The 14,745-nt window shown below is 35.1% G+C and overlaps 2 protein-coding genes across 6 annotated transcripts; both read right to left on the bottom strand.

The window, feature by feature from the left end:
- Window positions 1-3,381: 3,381 nt before the first annotated feature.
- LOC116120406 (ankyrin repeat-containing protein NPR4-like) lies at window positions 3,382-5,919 on the bottom strand. 5 transcript variants are annotated; one of them, XM_031406367.1, is made up of 5 exons: window positions 5,540-5,919; window positions 4,892-5,321; window positions 4,754-4,816; window positions 4,254-4,611; window positions 3,382-4,101 (listed from the first exon to the last, which is right to left on the bottom strand). In XM_031406367.1, exons 4-5 carry the CDS (start codon window positions 4,515-4,517, stop codon window positions 3,502-3,504), a joined length of 864 nt encoding a protein of 287 aa, XP_031262227.1. In that variant the 5' UTR covers window positions 4,518-4,611; window positions 4,754-4,816; window positions 4,892-5,321; window positions 5,540-5,919; the 3' UTR covers window positions 3,382-3,501. The 5 variants fall into 5 exon arrangements, with proteins under 5 accessions (XP_031262227.1, XP_031262224.1, XP_031262223.1 ...); XM_031406364.1 differs by having other exon boundaries at window positions 4,254-4,810; window positions 4,892-5,023; window positions 5,172-5,321; XM_031406363.1 differs by having other exon boundaries at window positions 4,254-4,810.
- A 4,711-nt stretch (window positions 5,920-10,630) lies between these two features.
- On the bottom strand, window positions 10,631-13,356 carry LOC116120346. The gene is made up of 7 exons (XM_031406299.1): window positions 13,348-13,356; window positions 12,733-13,270; window positions 12,366-12,515; window positions 12,071-12,217; window positions 11,987-11,989; window positions 11,400-11,836; window positions 10,631-11,230 (listed from the first exon to the last, which is right to left on the bottom strand). Exons 1-7 carry the CDS (start codon window positions 13,354-13,356, stop codon window positions 10,631-10,633), a joined length of 1,884 nt encoding a protein of 627 aa, XP_031262159.1.
- Between the last annotated feature and the right edge of the window lie 1,389 nt (window positions 13,357-14,745).

Below are 14,745 nucleotides of genomic sequence, written 5' to 3'. Positions count from 1 at the left end.
ATGGGAGTTTATTTTGACATGTCCATGAAATTATGGGAGTAGATATTTTATTTTGTATGTTCTGTTAGATATGTTTTCTCCAGTTATTAAGGTTGAATAAATACAGCTTAATGGCACCTCCCTGTTAATGTTTAAAGCTTAAATTGACAATCCAATCAATAATTGCCTGTATAATTAATGTGGCCCTCCAATTGTCTCTCTCATTTTCTTCTTAATTTTCCAATTTGTTCATGATTTTCTTTTGTATAAGCTTATTCCGTAACCAGTTTTACAGTCAGAAATGATACTAAACTCCAATCCTCATATTCTCTTTCTTGATTTTTAATTCCTGAATGAAAAAATATTCACAGCTTTTCTGTTTCCCAATCAAAACGTACCTCAAAATTGTAGAATTTTAAAGCAAAAGTAAAGATTAAAAGATAAAAAAAAAAAAAAAAAGAAGTAATAACTAGCTGTAATAATGAAATTAATTAATTAGAAAGAAAGCTCCACACCTAATTATTTATAACTAATGTTGGAATCTCCAGATCTAATTCTCTTTGTAGCAGACACAATATATTGCCGTTGCATTATTTTATACATTATTAAATATATAATCCAAAATTTGCTCTTCTTGCACCACCTGTTATTCCAAAGTTGTGAGAACTCTCGGTCAACGAGCTCGTCAGTATCTGACCCTGAGATGCAGTTCATCAGGGCTCATCTCTCTCTCTTCTATTTCCCGTTGGTATTATCGTCAAAAGTAGGTCCTACAAATGGCAGCAAAAGTAAAGAAGGAACTATCAAAATTAAAATAAAATAAAGGGTGGAAGATTCCCCTCATTTTGTCTGTTTCAATTATTTCTTCACTCTTTTTTCTTGACCGATTCTGCATTTTGTATAATCTCTCTCTATATCTTCTGCTTAATTTCTTTTCTCTGTTTCTACTCAGAAGGTCCCCACAAATTGCAGAAAATTTAAGTCAGAAGGTCCCACAAATTGTAGAAAATTAAAGTCCGAAGGTCCCACAAATTGCAGAAAATTTAGAAAGCGTATGAAGAATAATTCATCCTTTGGAACTAGTCTTGTAGAAAAGTTGGGGAGGTGCATGAATCACGTTTTACTGAAAGAAGAAGAGAAGATGAAAAGAAAATAAATAGAGCCAAGAACCAATGAGAGAGAAGAGAGGAGAGCCGGGCTAGACCATAAATATTCAATCCAACAACTATTAATTACATTAATTATAAAAGTTAGATACTGTGTAAATATACTAATTTATAGTATTAATAACGTAATATTTTGGAAATTTTTGGAGAAGATTTGTAGATGAAGATTGAAAAAAAAAAAAAAAAAAAAAAAACACCGAGTCCCGAGATATTCAAGTTTGAGGATAAACAATGATTTTAGGCTTTTTGACAGTGGGTCACTCCATCTCATAGTTCAAATTTTGTGTTGGATCTTTAATAGAGAAGAAAGAAGAAATAAAGTATAAGGTTCAAATGGTTACATTGCACATTACAAAATTAAAACATTCATCAAATTACAAGATTTATCAAAGTCATGAAGGGGATATTTTATGTTTCAAGTATTTTGATCATATTTCAGATCCATCTATAAAGGTTTAAGCAAGCCTAAGCAGACAGATGTCTAAAATAGAGTTTGTTTAGATGCAACAGCCAACAAGTGACTTATCATTCACCAATTCAAGCCATCTTCATAGGCTACCAAATATTAAACATTTAAACAAGGTAAAGCCCATTATCTTGGCCAGCCCAATTGGCAAAAATGGGAAAAGCCATATTTTGATTAAATTTCCATATTTTTTTATATATTTTTTTTTCTTAATATCCCATTTTGATTTTTTTACTTTTTATTAGAAATTGTATTGGTCTCATACCATCGAGTTGGTGAATTGTTATGGTATAGATATATGTGATTACACTCTTTCCTTTCTTGAGCTAGCTTTTGCACATGGTATCAGACCCTACTCCAAATGCCCTCACAAGGTTGAATTTTCATTCACCATTTAACCCACCTTGCCATTTTCTTATCTGTATTTAGAATTAGATTTAATTTCAGAAGTTTCGATCATAACACCACCACCAGAGCATAAAAGAGGTAGAATTTAAACCCCAAAAATAAAATAAAAAAGCTCTTATCTGTGTTTAGAATTAGATTTAATTTGAGAAAGTCTCAATCATAACACCACCACTAGAGCATAAAAGAGGTAGAATTTAATCCCCAAAAGTTAAAAAGAAAATGTCAAAGCAATTTGTTGCTCTGTTTTTTTGTTCTGTTAAAGTAATCTACTGCTCTGCAGCTCTTCTTGGGAATTACTTTGTTGGTTGTAGAATGCTTGGTCCGTAAGTTGAAGTGATCATCTCAACCAATAAAGGAAACTGCAAAAGAGCAAGAAAGGATACAGGGAGGCAGCCAAGAAGGGAAATTGGAATGTTGGTCCATTTCCATGGATGGGAAAGAAATACGTAAATGGTTGCACCCAATGCCATCATCATGCTTGCACTAGAAAAGAACAAGGTGACTAGCCCAATGATTAACTTCTTCAGCGAGGAATCCAAAAAATCTTCTTCTGCATAACGCGAAGTGAGAATTTTCACTCCACATCACAGTATGTCTTTAAATAATTATCTTCTTCATTTGCAGGTTCATCATTCTTACGGCTTTGCAATTTCGCGGTTTGCTAACCATTTGATCATTTGAAGGTTGAACAGGATTGCTTTTTACACACATTCTGCTCACTGTTAATTCCAATTAAATTATGTATACATGAGAAAGCACGTCAACATATATATATAACAGTTTAAAATATATAATCATGAATACCATGCAAATGCATGAACTTTCACTTTTTATGTCTTTAATTTACCATCCCCCTTCACAGCTTCATCATTCTTATGGCTCTGAGATTTTGCAGTTTCCTCAGCCGAATCACCCAACTTTACCTCAGTAATTTCGTCTCCTTTTCTTTCAACCAAGTTAGTGGAAGGTTGAGTAGGATCCATTGGCGATACCAGTTTCGGACACAGAGTGCTCCGTCAGTTTATATATTTCTATTATTTGCTATTTAATGTTGACTTGAGCTCGGCAATCTCGCTGGCACAGTACCCCTGACATTGTTCTTTGTTTAGAAAGTCGTAATCAAGTAGAGAAGACGTTGGAAACAAGAGGCTATACATCATTCATATTGCAACGATAGAAGACACTCGTCTGAGTCGTCTCTTTCTCTTCCTCATTTGTATACATCATATCGATTAGTTTCACTTGGTTAAATTACACAATACAAGATTAAAAATTGCATCAAATTACAAGATTTATCAAATTAAGTCCTGAACGGGATAATTTTTTGTTTCAAGTATTATTTTCTAAAAACAGAGCATGAAATTTAACTTTAAAAGTCTCAATAAGAACAAGTCTAATAAAGTACATATGAAGTAGAATTTAAACCCCTAAAGTTAAAACAAAAGTGCCAAAGAATAATTTGTTTGTAGCTCTCCTGGAGAACTACTTGGTTGGTTGTAGAATGCTTCGTCCATAAGTTGAAGAGATCATCTCAACCAACAAAGGAAACTGCAAAAGAGCAAATAAGGATACAGGGAGACAGCCAAGTAGGGAAATTGGAATGATGGTCCATTCCCATGGATGGGAAAGAAATATGTAAAGGGTTGCACCAAATGCTCCCATCATGCTTGCAATAGAAAAGAACAAGGTGACTAGCCCAATGATTAACTTCTTCGGCAAGGACTCCAAAAAATCTTTTTCTGCATAATGCGAAGTGAGGATTGCCAAAAACATCAATAATGAAGCAGTGGAAGTAAAGAGTGCAACTGAATCTGATATAACAAACACTATGAAAGATGGTTTGTGCAAGAAAATGGGTGTCCCTTTATCACAGTCATTGCCACCTGGTACTGTGAAAGCTGCGGCAAAGACTACTGTGATTATGAGTGCAGCTACAACTGTACAATTCTTCGCAGTCTCCTTCATCCATTTTTCACCTTCTGTAACTAAATCCTTATGTGATTTGGTAAAAACTTGTCTAGGAGTTTTATTGGATTCATTTCGCTGTTCTTGAAGGGATGGATGAACAAAATTTTCCACAGCCTGAACAGATATATACAAAAAACCTTAGCTTAATAGATAAGAAAATGCTGGACAACATAAGGACTACATGTTATATATAAAAAATTTCTCATTTTTTATGAGTTTCGGGCCTTAGATTGAAATAACTCCTTCATTGCTTGTTGGATGCTCACCTTAAACCATTGCAGCTCCCTTTGCATTTGCAATGCGGGACCCGGAATATGATCTAAAGAGACAAAAATTCCAGCGGAATGCAAAATGTTGTCTTTTTTTACTCTCATGTCAGCCACTTGCATCATGTCCCGGTCCCATGTAAGTAACATATTTTTTCTATTTACAAGACTAAATACTATTTCGTGGCGATTTAGAATTGCAAGTCGAAATATGTCATCACGATCATTTGTAGCGAAAGCAAAGCAGAAGAAATAGGCCTTCATAATTTCACTGACAAGCTCGTAAATCCCTAATGCTGCGGCTGTAAGAACTGACGGACATAATGACTCAAATGCTTCTCCATCGCTCCAAATAACTCTGTCATGACACATGATTCTGACACTTTCATGTGCTTGCATATTCGTTAACTTCGTATCATGTATGCTCATTTAACAAGCTAGAGACTTTCTTTCAAACTGCTCCTCTAATTAAGAGAATATATAATTCAATGCTTAATTACCTAAGTGCATGACGGCATTCCAGAGCATAATATATATTTTTTGGCGCAAAGCACCTGCTATAACTATAAAAACAAACGGCAGCATTCAGCATCATAATTATAGGAATGAAGAGATATTTAGATAGGAGGTTTACAAACCAAAGCTTCTGCCAGTAGACAAAATTTGTTGAAAAAATCCCATATGTGTGGATTCTGTTAACTTTGTCTTTGATCTCTCGGAGGGAGTTTCTATGTCTCTGTCAGGAATATGTTCTTCTAGCACAGGAATCCCTGCCAAATTATATTAGTTATGAGACGTACATTTAAGAGAAAAATTCTATGAGGAACTTGTATATGTATATTATTTTAAACGCAGAGTTCTGCGTATGTTGCGACTTGGCAGAGAAGGTAAAAAAATTAAAAGATTGTTGACGCCAACTTTTATAAATTAAGCGTTTCCAAAATCCAAGCTTGCTTCCACTTTCAAACGCCAAAGGCTTATTCGCCAGTATTAATAAAATACTTCCTCTGTCCTGGTTCTGGAGACGAGCTAAGTTTGGATATCGTTTCAATAAGTCTAAAGCTATACCTGTAAATGCAGTAGAAATCAACCAAAAATTAGAGCAAAGGATTTTTGTTGCAAGACCAGGGTTCGAAGAAAATATGTTAAACTAATAAAACTAAGAAAGCAAAACAAAATTGACTTATATCTGAAAGATGAATCTATGAGTCATGACAATTATATAAATACCATATCCTTAGTAATGTTATATGATAAAAGAGAATTAATATAATTTACATACTGACCGTAGATACCAGAATTGATCAGATCTTTAAGCAGAGTCACTCCGTTCGTGTCATCTAAGGGAACTCTTGTCACTGAGAGTAAATATTGAATTGCTTCCTCGTGGCCACGATTTGCAGCATGGTGAATTGGAAGAAAACCCTCGCCGTCTTTTAAGTTTGGCAATTCAGCACAAAGGCTTTTGCAGCTTTTGTATTGCCATATCTAGCAGCCTCGAATATAGGCGTTCGGCCATATTCATTATCCGATCGTTCTAGTAATTCTGGTCCAGCCATCGATGCAAGCTTCTCCAGAAGCCAAAAGGGGGCATCTAAGTTTCGAGTATGTGAATAACTCTTTCCTCGATAGATACTTTAATTTTGGCGGTCAACACCTGGGGATCTTTGGTTATGAAATCGTCAACTCCCTTCCAATCATTCTCTTGTACAGCCTTGTATAATGACCGGTACTTAATATGATCCCCATTCCCCTCGCTCCTTTTCTTCACTATAAATTCCAAATTATGAGCATATATTACTGAATAAATCTAAAAAGAGTTCAAAAGATAATTATTTATAATGAGAACTGACACAACCCGTCCCGAATTTCCTCGTCCCGTAGGATCCGGGCGCTCCCACAAGACTCGGATACCCGAGACGTGCCATGTAGAAAAACTGCGAAACCTGTTTAAATACATACATCATCTTTCGTTTTACAAAAGAAAATAGTTAGGGAAACTTTTGGTATCAGGTTTTCCACTTATACTACACATTCCAAAATATGAAACAAAAGGAAATACATCATGGAAAACATGATAGAAAGATGTCGAAGAAATAAAGAATTTAAACGATATAATCAATCCTATGCAATGCATTAATTTTCACTTAATATCAGTGTCGTTGACTTACCTTCGGCATTCACTGCTTCATCATTCTTATGGCTTTGAGACTTTGCTGGTTGCTTACCCGATGCACCTTCATTTACCTCTGTAATTTCGTCTCCTTTTCTTTCCACCAAATTAGTGAAAGGTTGAGCAGGATCCATTGGCGATATCAGTTTAGGACAAAGAGTGCTCTGTCAGTTAATTTCAAGTACTATTTATAAGGATCTCAAAAGCCTAAAGCCAATACATAGAAACAACTGTAATCATTCATTTCATCTCTTGGAAAAGCAATAACTTCCCCGGAAGAAAATTTTGCTGGGAATTACTTTTTCCGTTAGATTCTGTGCGTCAAAACGGAAGAAAGTTCTTATAACTTTTATTTATTGAAATGAATTCCAGGAGTGTCTTTTTCCCATATTCTTTTTTTTTTTTTTACTAATTGAATTATTTTTGCCCCTCCTCAATTCTTAGCTTCGCCACTGGCGTATGTCATTATCACTATAGTAAAAGTTAAGGGCCGGTTTGGTTTCGATAGTTTTTAGAATAATACTTTGAAAAAAGTTAAATTGGATGGGTATTACAATGTAGAATTTTAAAAATTAACAAAAATATCCGCTATGTTTGTTTATTTACTAAAAACCCCTATAATAAAATATTCAAAGTTAACAAGAGTACCCTAAACCCACTCATTAAATACGGACAGCCGGCCACCACCGCTGGAGGGTGGCCGGAGTCGCCGTATCAGCACATGACCGACTGGATCTTACCGTTCGTGCGCCGATATGGTCTTTTCCAACCAGATCCACGGCCAAAGATACGGCCATCGTTGATGGTCAACGACGACCATATTTTGGCTGTCGTTGACCACTGTCTACGGCTAGATCTTTGGTAGTAGATCTGACCTTTTCTAGCCAGATCCATGGAAAAGGTTAGATCGACGCACTACCGGCCAGATTCAGTCAGTAGTGCACCATTACATCAGATTTCGGCCAACTTCCGGCAGTGGTGGCTGGAATCTGATAAATGTGGATTGTTAGGGTGTTTTTGTCAATTTTTAAAATTCTTTTTGGGTTGTTTAGTTAAATTAACAAATTTATGGGGTTTAAAAGAAGTTGAATAATTTAGAATAATATTTTGATAATAGTGAACCAAACACAAATTTTGTGTTTAACTTTATTGGGAATACTAGAATAGCATTCCCAAACTATGTACCAAACGGAGCCTAACAGTTTTACTAACGGTTGGGGGTCGTATTTTTAGTTTTCAAAACCTATGGCCGATAAGGGTTTTAACCCTAGCCTGAGGGATGTCCACAAAACTTCCCCCTTGATTTCTAATTCTCGTCTTCTCTTGCTTATTTTTAATTCCTTAATGAGAATATATTCACAAATTGTAGAATTTTAAAGCGAAAGTAAAGATTAATAGATTAAAAAAAGTAAAAGAAGTAATATTTAGCTGTAATAATGTAATTAATAAAGAAAGGAAGCTCCATACCTAATTTTGTTTGTAGCATATCCTGAATCTTGCCTTTGTATTATTGTAAAACATTATTAATTATTTATAACTAATTTTGTAATCTCCGTATCTTTGTAGCAAATATAATATCTTGCCTTTCCATTATTTTATGAAAAATGTTACACCCACAATTTCTTCTTACAAATTTTCTCTTACAACCCAAACGTGACAACTCTCAGCTCGTAATGTGTCCCATTTAGGTCCCACGGTTGACCAATTGTGAGCTATCACGTCGGTATAGTGAGAAAAAAATTGTGAGAAAAGTTTATGGATATAACATTACTCTTATTTTATACATTTTAAAACATTTTTATGATCCAAAACCTCTAGTTTTGCACCACCTCATTTCCATAAGGTAAAGATTGTTTTAACATGTGTCTTTAGAGCATATGTACATGTTAAAGACACTAAAAGATAATATATTTACTTATGTTGATGTATGTTATATATAAAGACAAAAAAAAAAAAATTTAATTTTAATATATCAAAATGCTAAAGTTTTTATCTTCTAATATCTTTTATGTATATTGTTAGAACACACATTAAGGCAATATAGAAGATGAAACCTTCTTAAATTAATTTTTATATCGAAATTAAGATATTGTGACTTAATTATTTCGTACGTGACTTCCAGCTGAAATGATGTGTAATAGCCAAAGCTTTATATAACATACATTATTGCTGCGACCTTTTACTTTTTGTCCGTTTAAACTTTTCTTCTTTACTTTTCCTTTCTGAACTCTGGCATTTGGTGGGGAGGAAATAATATTAATGTGTGCTGAACAAGGTGAGAGAAGCAATAATTTACCAATGTCCACTTCTCTTTTCTTCACTTTTTAGTCGTTGGGTTAATTTTATCGGCCATTATATATAGTTAAGCCAAATTTTCCAGATATTTAAAAAAAAAAAAAAAAACACATTCATTTTATTTAGGAGGTTGTTTGATAATTTTGTAAGAGATATGCAGTTTTTGATAATTATAAGGGATTTTTGATCATTTTATAAATGATATTTTATATTTTCAAGAGGATTTAATACTTAAAAAAACATTCAGATCTACCTCTCCTATTGCCTGTTGGCATTATTGTCAAAGGGATGTTTTCTAGTCAGAAGTAGAAGGTCCTACAAAATACAAATTGCAGCAAAAGTAAAGAAGGAAAGATTCTAGCTAATATTTCTTCACACTTTCTCACTCAACTTTTTTCAATATTTCCATCACTCTTTACATGTTCTTAGAAAAGGAAATTGCGCCGTGAGGCTGTAATATATGGATAAAATGATATCCTTTCATTTTGTCTGTTTTCATTATCTCTTCTCTACTTTTTTTCTTGATCGATTCTGCGTTTTGTACGGACGTTTCAATAAGAATAATAATTGTCCTCTCTTTCTGTATTTTCTGCTTAATTTCCTCTCTCTGTTCCCATAAATTGCAGGAAATTTAGAAAGCATACGAATAGTAGTTCATCCTTTGGTTGATAGAAAATAAATGAGCCAAGAAACAATGAGAGAGGAGAGGGAAGCTGGGCTAGAACACAAATATTCAATACAACAACTATTAATCACATTAATAAATGTTAATGACGTGATACTCCCTAATATTTTACAGTTTTTTTGAGAAGATTTGAAGATGAAAATTAAGAAGGGGTTAGAAGAGATACCTCACATCGTCAAGTTGGTGGGTTATTATGATGTATATATATCATTAGGCCCTCCCCTCCCTTAAATTAACTTTTGGGAGTGAGTTTTACTAGTCCTCTTTATCATAGTTATAGTTAGGCCAACTCCCATGGACTCGGGTACTCGAGAAAATTACGACCCATCCTTACTATTAACAAAAATAACAAATATATCCTATGAAAATTACAACTACACCCCCAAATATTTAATTGAAATTGATGATAAAATTTAGAGTGGTCCCCACATTTTTCTAAAATTTTAATTTATTCCCAATTTCTGATTCCGGTTCCTACAAGCTACAATGGTGCAATCAGAACCAACCTTGTGAGGGCTGGTTCCTGGTAGCAACCAGAACTAGAACCCCATGTACCTGCTGCTTTCAATTCTAAATTCCTGCACACCCCTAGTTATGGTGTATGCAAGGTTTCGAGAGGGGCCGCTTTTATGTTATGGTGTATGTTAGCTTTTGCAAGTGGCTTTTACACCAGCCCACTTGACATTATGGAGTGTGCTAACTCTTGGAAGTGTAAAACTTTTGGGCTTGTATAAGCCCACTTTATCAAGAAGAGAGCATTTGAGTCTCGAGATATTGAGGTTTGAGGATAAACTGAAAAAGAGAAGTGGCTTTAACACAAGACCAGTTAAATCCATATTTTATACTGGTTTACAAAAGTCAGTAACGTCATTTACATAAGAATTATGTAACTTAGAAGAAATTTTAGTCCATCTTTTCTAAACACACAGAATTAGATTTAATTTCATAAGGCTAAATCATTACACCACCACCAAAGCATAAAAGAGGTAGAATTTAAACCCCTAAAGTTAAAATGAAAGTGCCAAAGCAATTTGCTGCTCTGATTTTTTTTTTTCTGTTCTAATTACTTAGGCCTTATGGCTTAGAGGCACTGAGGCATGTAATTCTTAATTTCAAGAATTTCATTTACACTCATTTTACAAATAAAAAAAAGGGACAAAAACGTGTAACTTAGAGGCAGAGTACTGTTAAAGTAATGTATTCCTCTGTTGCTCTTCTGGAGAATTACTTGGTTGGTTGTAAAATGCTTCGTCCGTAAGTTGAAGAGATCATCTCAACCAACAGAGGAAACTGCAAAAGAGCAAATAAGGATACTGGGAGACAGCCAAGAAGGGAAATTGGAATGATGGTCCATTTCCATGGATGGGAAAGAAATATGTAAATGGTTGCACCAAATGCCACCATCATGCTTGCAATAGAAAAGAACAAGGTGACTAGCCCAAAGATTAACTTCTTCGGCAACGACTCCAAAAAATCTTCTTCTGCATAACGCGAAGTGAGGATTGCCAAGAACATCAGTAGTGAAGCAGTCGAAGTAAAGAGTGCAAATGCATCTGATATGACAAACACTATGAAAGATGGTTTGCGCAAGAAAATGGGCGTCCCTTTAGCAGAGTCATTGCCACCTGGTACTGTGAAAACTGCGGCAAAGACTACTGTGATTATGAGTGCAGCTACAATTGTGCAGGACGAAGCTGTCTCTTTCATCCATTTTTCACCTTCTCTGACTAAATTCTTGTGTGATTCGGTAAACACTTGTCTAGGAGTTTTATTGGACTTGTTTCGCTGTTCTTGACGGGATGGATGAACAAAATTTTCCACAGCCTGAACATATAAACATAAAACCTTAGCTTAATAGATAAGAAAATGCTGGACAATTTGAGGACTACATGTTATATAAAATTTATCTCATTTTCATGAGTTTCGGGCCTTAAATTGAAGAAGTATTTAAAATAATAAAAAGAACTCAATCGTTGCATGGTTGGATGCTTATCTTAAACCATTGTAGCTCCCTCTGCATCTGCAATGCGGGACCCGGAATATGATCTGAAGGGACAAACCTTCCAGCGGAATGCAAAATATTGTCTTCTTTTACTCTCATGTCAGCCACTTCCTTCATGTCCTTGTCCCATGTAAGTAAAATATTTTTTCTATTTACAAGACCGAATACTTTTTCGTGGCGATTTAGAATTGCAGTTCGAAATATGTCACCACCACTTATCGATAAAGTAAACGAGAAGAAATAGGCCTTCATAATTTCATTGACAAGCTCGTAAGTCCCTAATGCTGCGGCAGTAATAACTGGTGCAGTTAATGACTTTAAGGCTTCTTCATTGCTCCAAATAACTCTGTCATGGCACATGATTCTGACAATTTCATGTGCTTGCATATTCGTTAACTTTGTATCATGTATGCTCTTGGTGATCGGAACTGCATTCAATTAAACTCTACTCATTTAACAAGCTAGAGACTCTCTTTCAAACTGCTCCTTTAATTAAGAGAATAAATAATTCAATGCTTAATTACCTAAGTGCATGACGGCATTCCAGAGCATAATATATATTTTTTGGCACAAAGCACCTGCTATAATTATAAAAACAAATGCCAGCATTCAGTATCATAATTCTAGGAATGAAGAGATATTTAGATGGGAGGTTTACAAACCAAAGCTTCTGGCAGTAGACATCATTTGTTGAAAAAATCCCATATGTGTGGATTCTGTTAACTTTGTCTTTGGTCTCTCGAAGGGAGTTTCTATGTCTCTGTCCACACTTTCAGGACCAGGAATATGTTCTTCTTGCACAGGAATCCCTGACAAATTATATTAGTTATGAGACGTACATTTGAGAGAAAAATTCTATAAGGAATTTGTATATGTAGTATTATTTTAACCACAGAGTTCTGCGTATGTTGCGACTTGGCAGAGAAAGTAAAAAATTAGAAGATTGTTGACACCAACATTCATAGATTAAGCGTTTCCAAAATCCAAGTCTGATCCCACTTTCAAACGCCAGAGGCTTATTCGCCAGTATTAATAAAATACTTCGTCTGTCTTGGCTCTGGAGACATGCTAAGTTTGGATATCTTTTCAATAAGTCTAAAGCTATACCTGTAAATGCAGTAGAAATCAATCAAAAATTAGAGCAAAGGATTTTTGTGCAAGACCAGGGTCCGAAGAAAATATGTTAAACTAATAAAACTGAGAAAGCAAAACAAAATTGACTTATATCTGAAAGATGAATCTATGAGTCATGACAATTATATAAATACCATATCCTTTGTAATGTTAAATAATAAAAGAGAATTAATATAATTTACATACTGACCATAGATACTAGAATTGATCAGATTTTTAAGCAGAGTCACTCCGTTCGTGTCATCTAAGGGCACTCTTGTCACTGAGAGTAAATATTGAATTGTTTCCTTGTGGCCACGAACTGTAGCTTCGTGAATTGGAAGTAAACCGTTGCTGTTCCTTATATTTGGCAATTCTTTGTTTTTATGAACAAAGGCTTTTGCCGCCTTCGTATTGCCATATCTAGCAGCCTCGAATATAGGCGTTAGGCCATGTTCATTATTCGATCGTTCTAGTAATTCTGGGCCAGCCATCGATGCAAGCTTCTCCAGAAGCCAAAAGGGGGTATCTAAGTTTCGAGTAATTACGTGAATAACTGTTTCCTCAGTATATACTTTAATCTTGGCAGTTAACACCGCGGGATCTTTGGATATGAAATCGTCAACTCCCTTCCAATCATTCTCTTGTACAGCCTTGTATAATGACCGGTACTTAATATGATCCTCATTCCCCTCGCTGCTTTTCTTCACTATAAATTCCAAATTATGAACATATATTACTGAATAAATCTAAAAAGAGTTCAAAAGATAATTATTTATAATGAGAACTTTCACACCACATCAGTACGTATCTTTAACTAACTAACCTTCTGCATTAGCACGTTCATCATTCTTATAGCTTTGTGTTGTTGCAGTTTGTTCCCTGGGATCACCTTGCTTCACCTCAGTGACTCCTTGTCCTGTTTTGCTAAAAAATTGATCAATCGTAGGTTGAACAGAATTGCCTTTTATACTCCTACTGTTCGCTGTCATATTCCAAATCATGCACACATGAGAAAGCATGTCAATAAATAAAAGAGTTTAAACGATATAATCAATACTATGCAATGCATTAATGTTCACTTAATATCAGTGTCGTTGACTTACCTTCGGCATTCACAGCTTCATCATTCTTATGGCTTTGAGACTTTGCTGGTTGCTCACCCGATGCACCTTCATTTACCTCTGTAATTTCCTCTCCTTTTCTTTTAACCAAATTAGTGAAAGGTTGAGCAGAATCCATTGTCGATATCAGTTTAGGACAAAGAGTGCTCTGTCAGTTAATTTCAAGTACTATTTATAAGGATCTCAAAAGCCTAAAGCCAATACATAGAAACAACTGTAATCATTCATTTCTTCTCTTGGAAAAGCAATAACTTCCCCGGGACAAAATTTTGCTGGGAATTAATTTTTCTGTTAGATTCTTTGAGTCAAAACGGAAGAAAGTTCTTATAACTTTTTTTATTGAAATGAATTCGCAGAGTTCATTATTTTCATTTTAACTCTGTGTGTTACTAGAAGAGAATACTTTGTTCTTAGAATATTTTGCATGAAACTCATTTTTGCATCAGTTCATTTCTTCCATGACAAGCAAAGTTGCAATTCTCTCCTAAAGATACAAATTGCTGGGGCCTGGGGAACACTTCCAATTTATGAAAGAATTGCACATTACTATCACTAAAAGGAGAAAAAGAAAAAGTGAAAACAAGTTAATATTAATAAAACAAGAAAGAACCACTTCAACTTTTACTGTTCTCCATTTATGCCTCTCATCTCGGTAGCTGTCTTCCTTTAATATATATTCTATCATCCAAAAATCATTAAGTCTCCAGCTTTTGATTGATTTACTTTAAATTGCTCCATGGAATACTTCCTGACACTTTCAAAATTAAAATCCTCTCTTTGGCCTCCACAAATTTAAATCTTTTTCTTGTTCCCATCAAAAAAATGTCTTGATCCTTGAATTTGTTGGAGTTGTCGACTACTTCAGCATTAATGGGTAACGGAGACGCACTCGGGGGTCCCGCTGACCGGTCAGCGGGCGGGTGCCCCGCTCCCCGGTGAGCGGGCGGGGGTCGCGGGGGCAGCGCCCCCGAGCCCGTAGGCGGTTTTGGGCTTTTCCATGTATAACCGCTGTAGGATTCCTTTTAAGTTATTAATTCCTTTTTGGGTTGGGCTTAGGAATAGGAATTCTTGTAAAACTAGGTTTAATCTCTTAAACCTAG

Source organism: Pistacia vera, unplaced genomic scaffold (assembly GCF_008641045.1).
Source record: "Pistacia vera cultivar Batoury unplaced genomic scaffold, PisVer_v2 Contig93, whole genome shotgun sequence".
In the NCBI taxonomy this organism is placed as follows: Eukaryota; Viridiplantae; Streptophyta; class Magnoliopsida; order Sapindales; family Anacardiaceae; genus Pistacia; species Pistacia vera.
The sequence above is the reverse complement of the archived record's forward strand: the minus strand, read 5'-3'. Positions and strand labels throughout refer to the sequence as shown.

What these genes read in the sequence shown, in the direction of transcription:
- LOC116120346 (XM_031406299.1), bottom strand. An exon ending in GATCAATTCTAGTATCTATG is followed by an intron (nt 12,516 to 12,732) that starts GTCAGTATGTAA and finishes CTGCATTTACAG; the next exon opens with GTATAGCTTTAGACTTATTG. An exon ending in GAAACGCTTAATCTATGAAT is followed by an intron (nt 12,218 to 12,365) that starts GTTGGTGTCAAC and finishes ATAATTTGTCAG; the next exon opens with GGATTCCTGTGCAAGAAGAA.
- LOC116120406 (XM_031406363.1), bottom strand. Translation starts at nt 4,682, where the DNA reads ATGAGCATACATGATACGAAGTTAACGAATATGCAAGCACATGAAAGT. An exon ending in GGGAGCTGCAATGGTTTAAG is followed by an intron (nt 4,102 to 4,253) that starts GTGAGCATCCAA and finishes ATATCTGTTCAG; the next exon opens with GCTGTGGAAAATTTTGTTCA.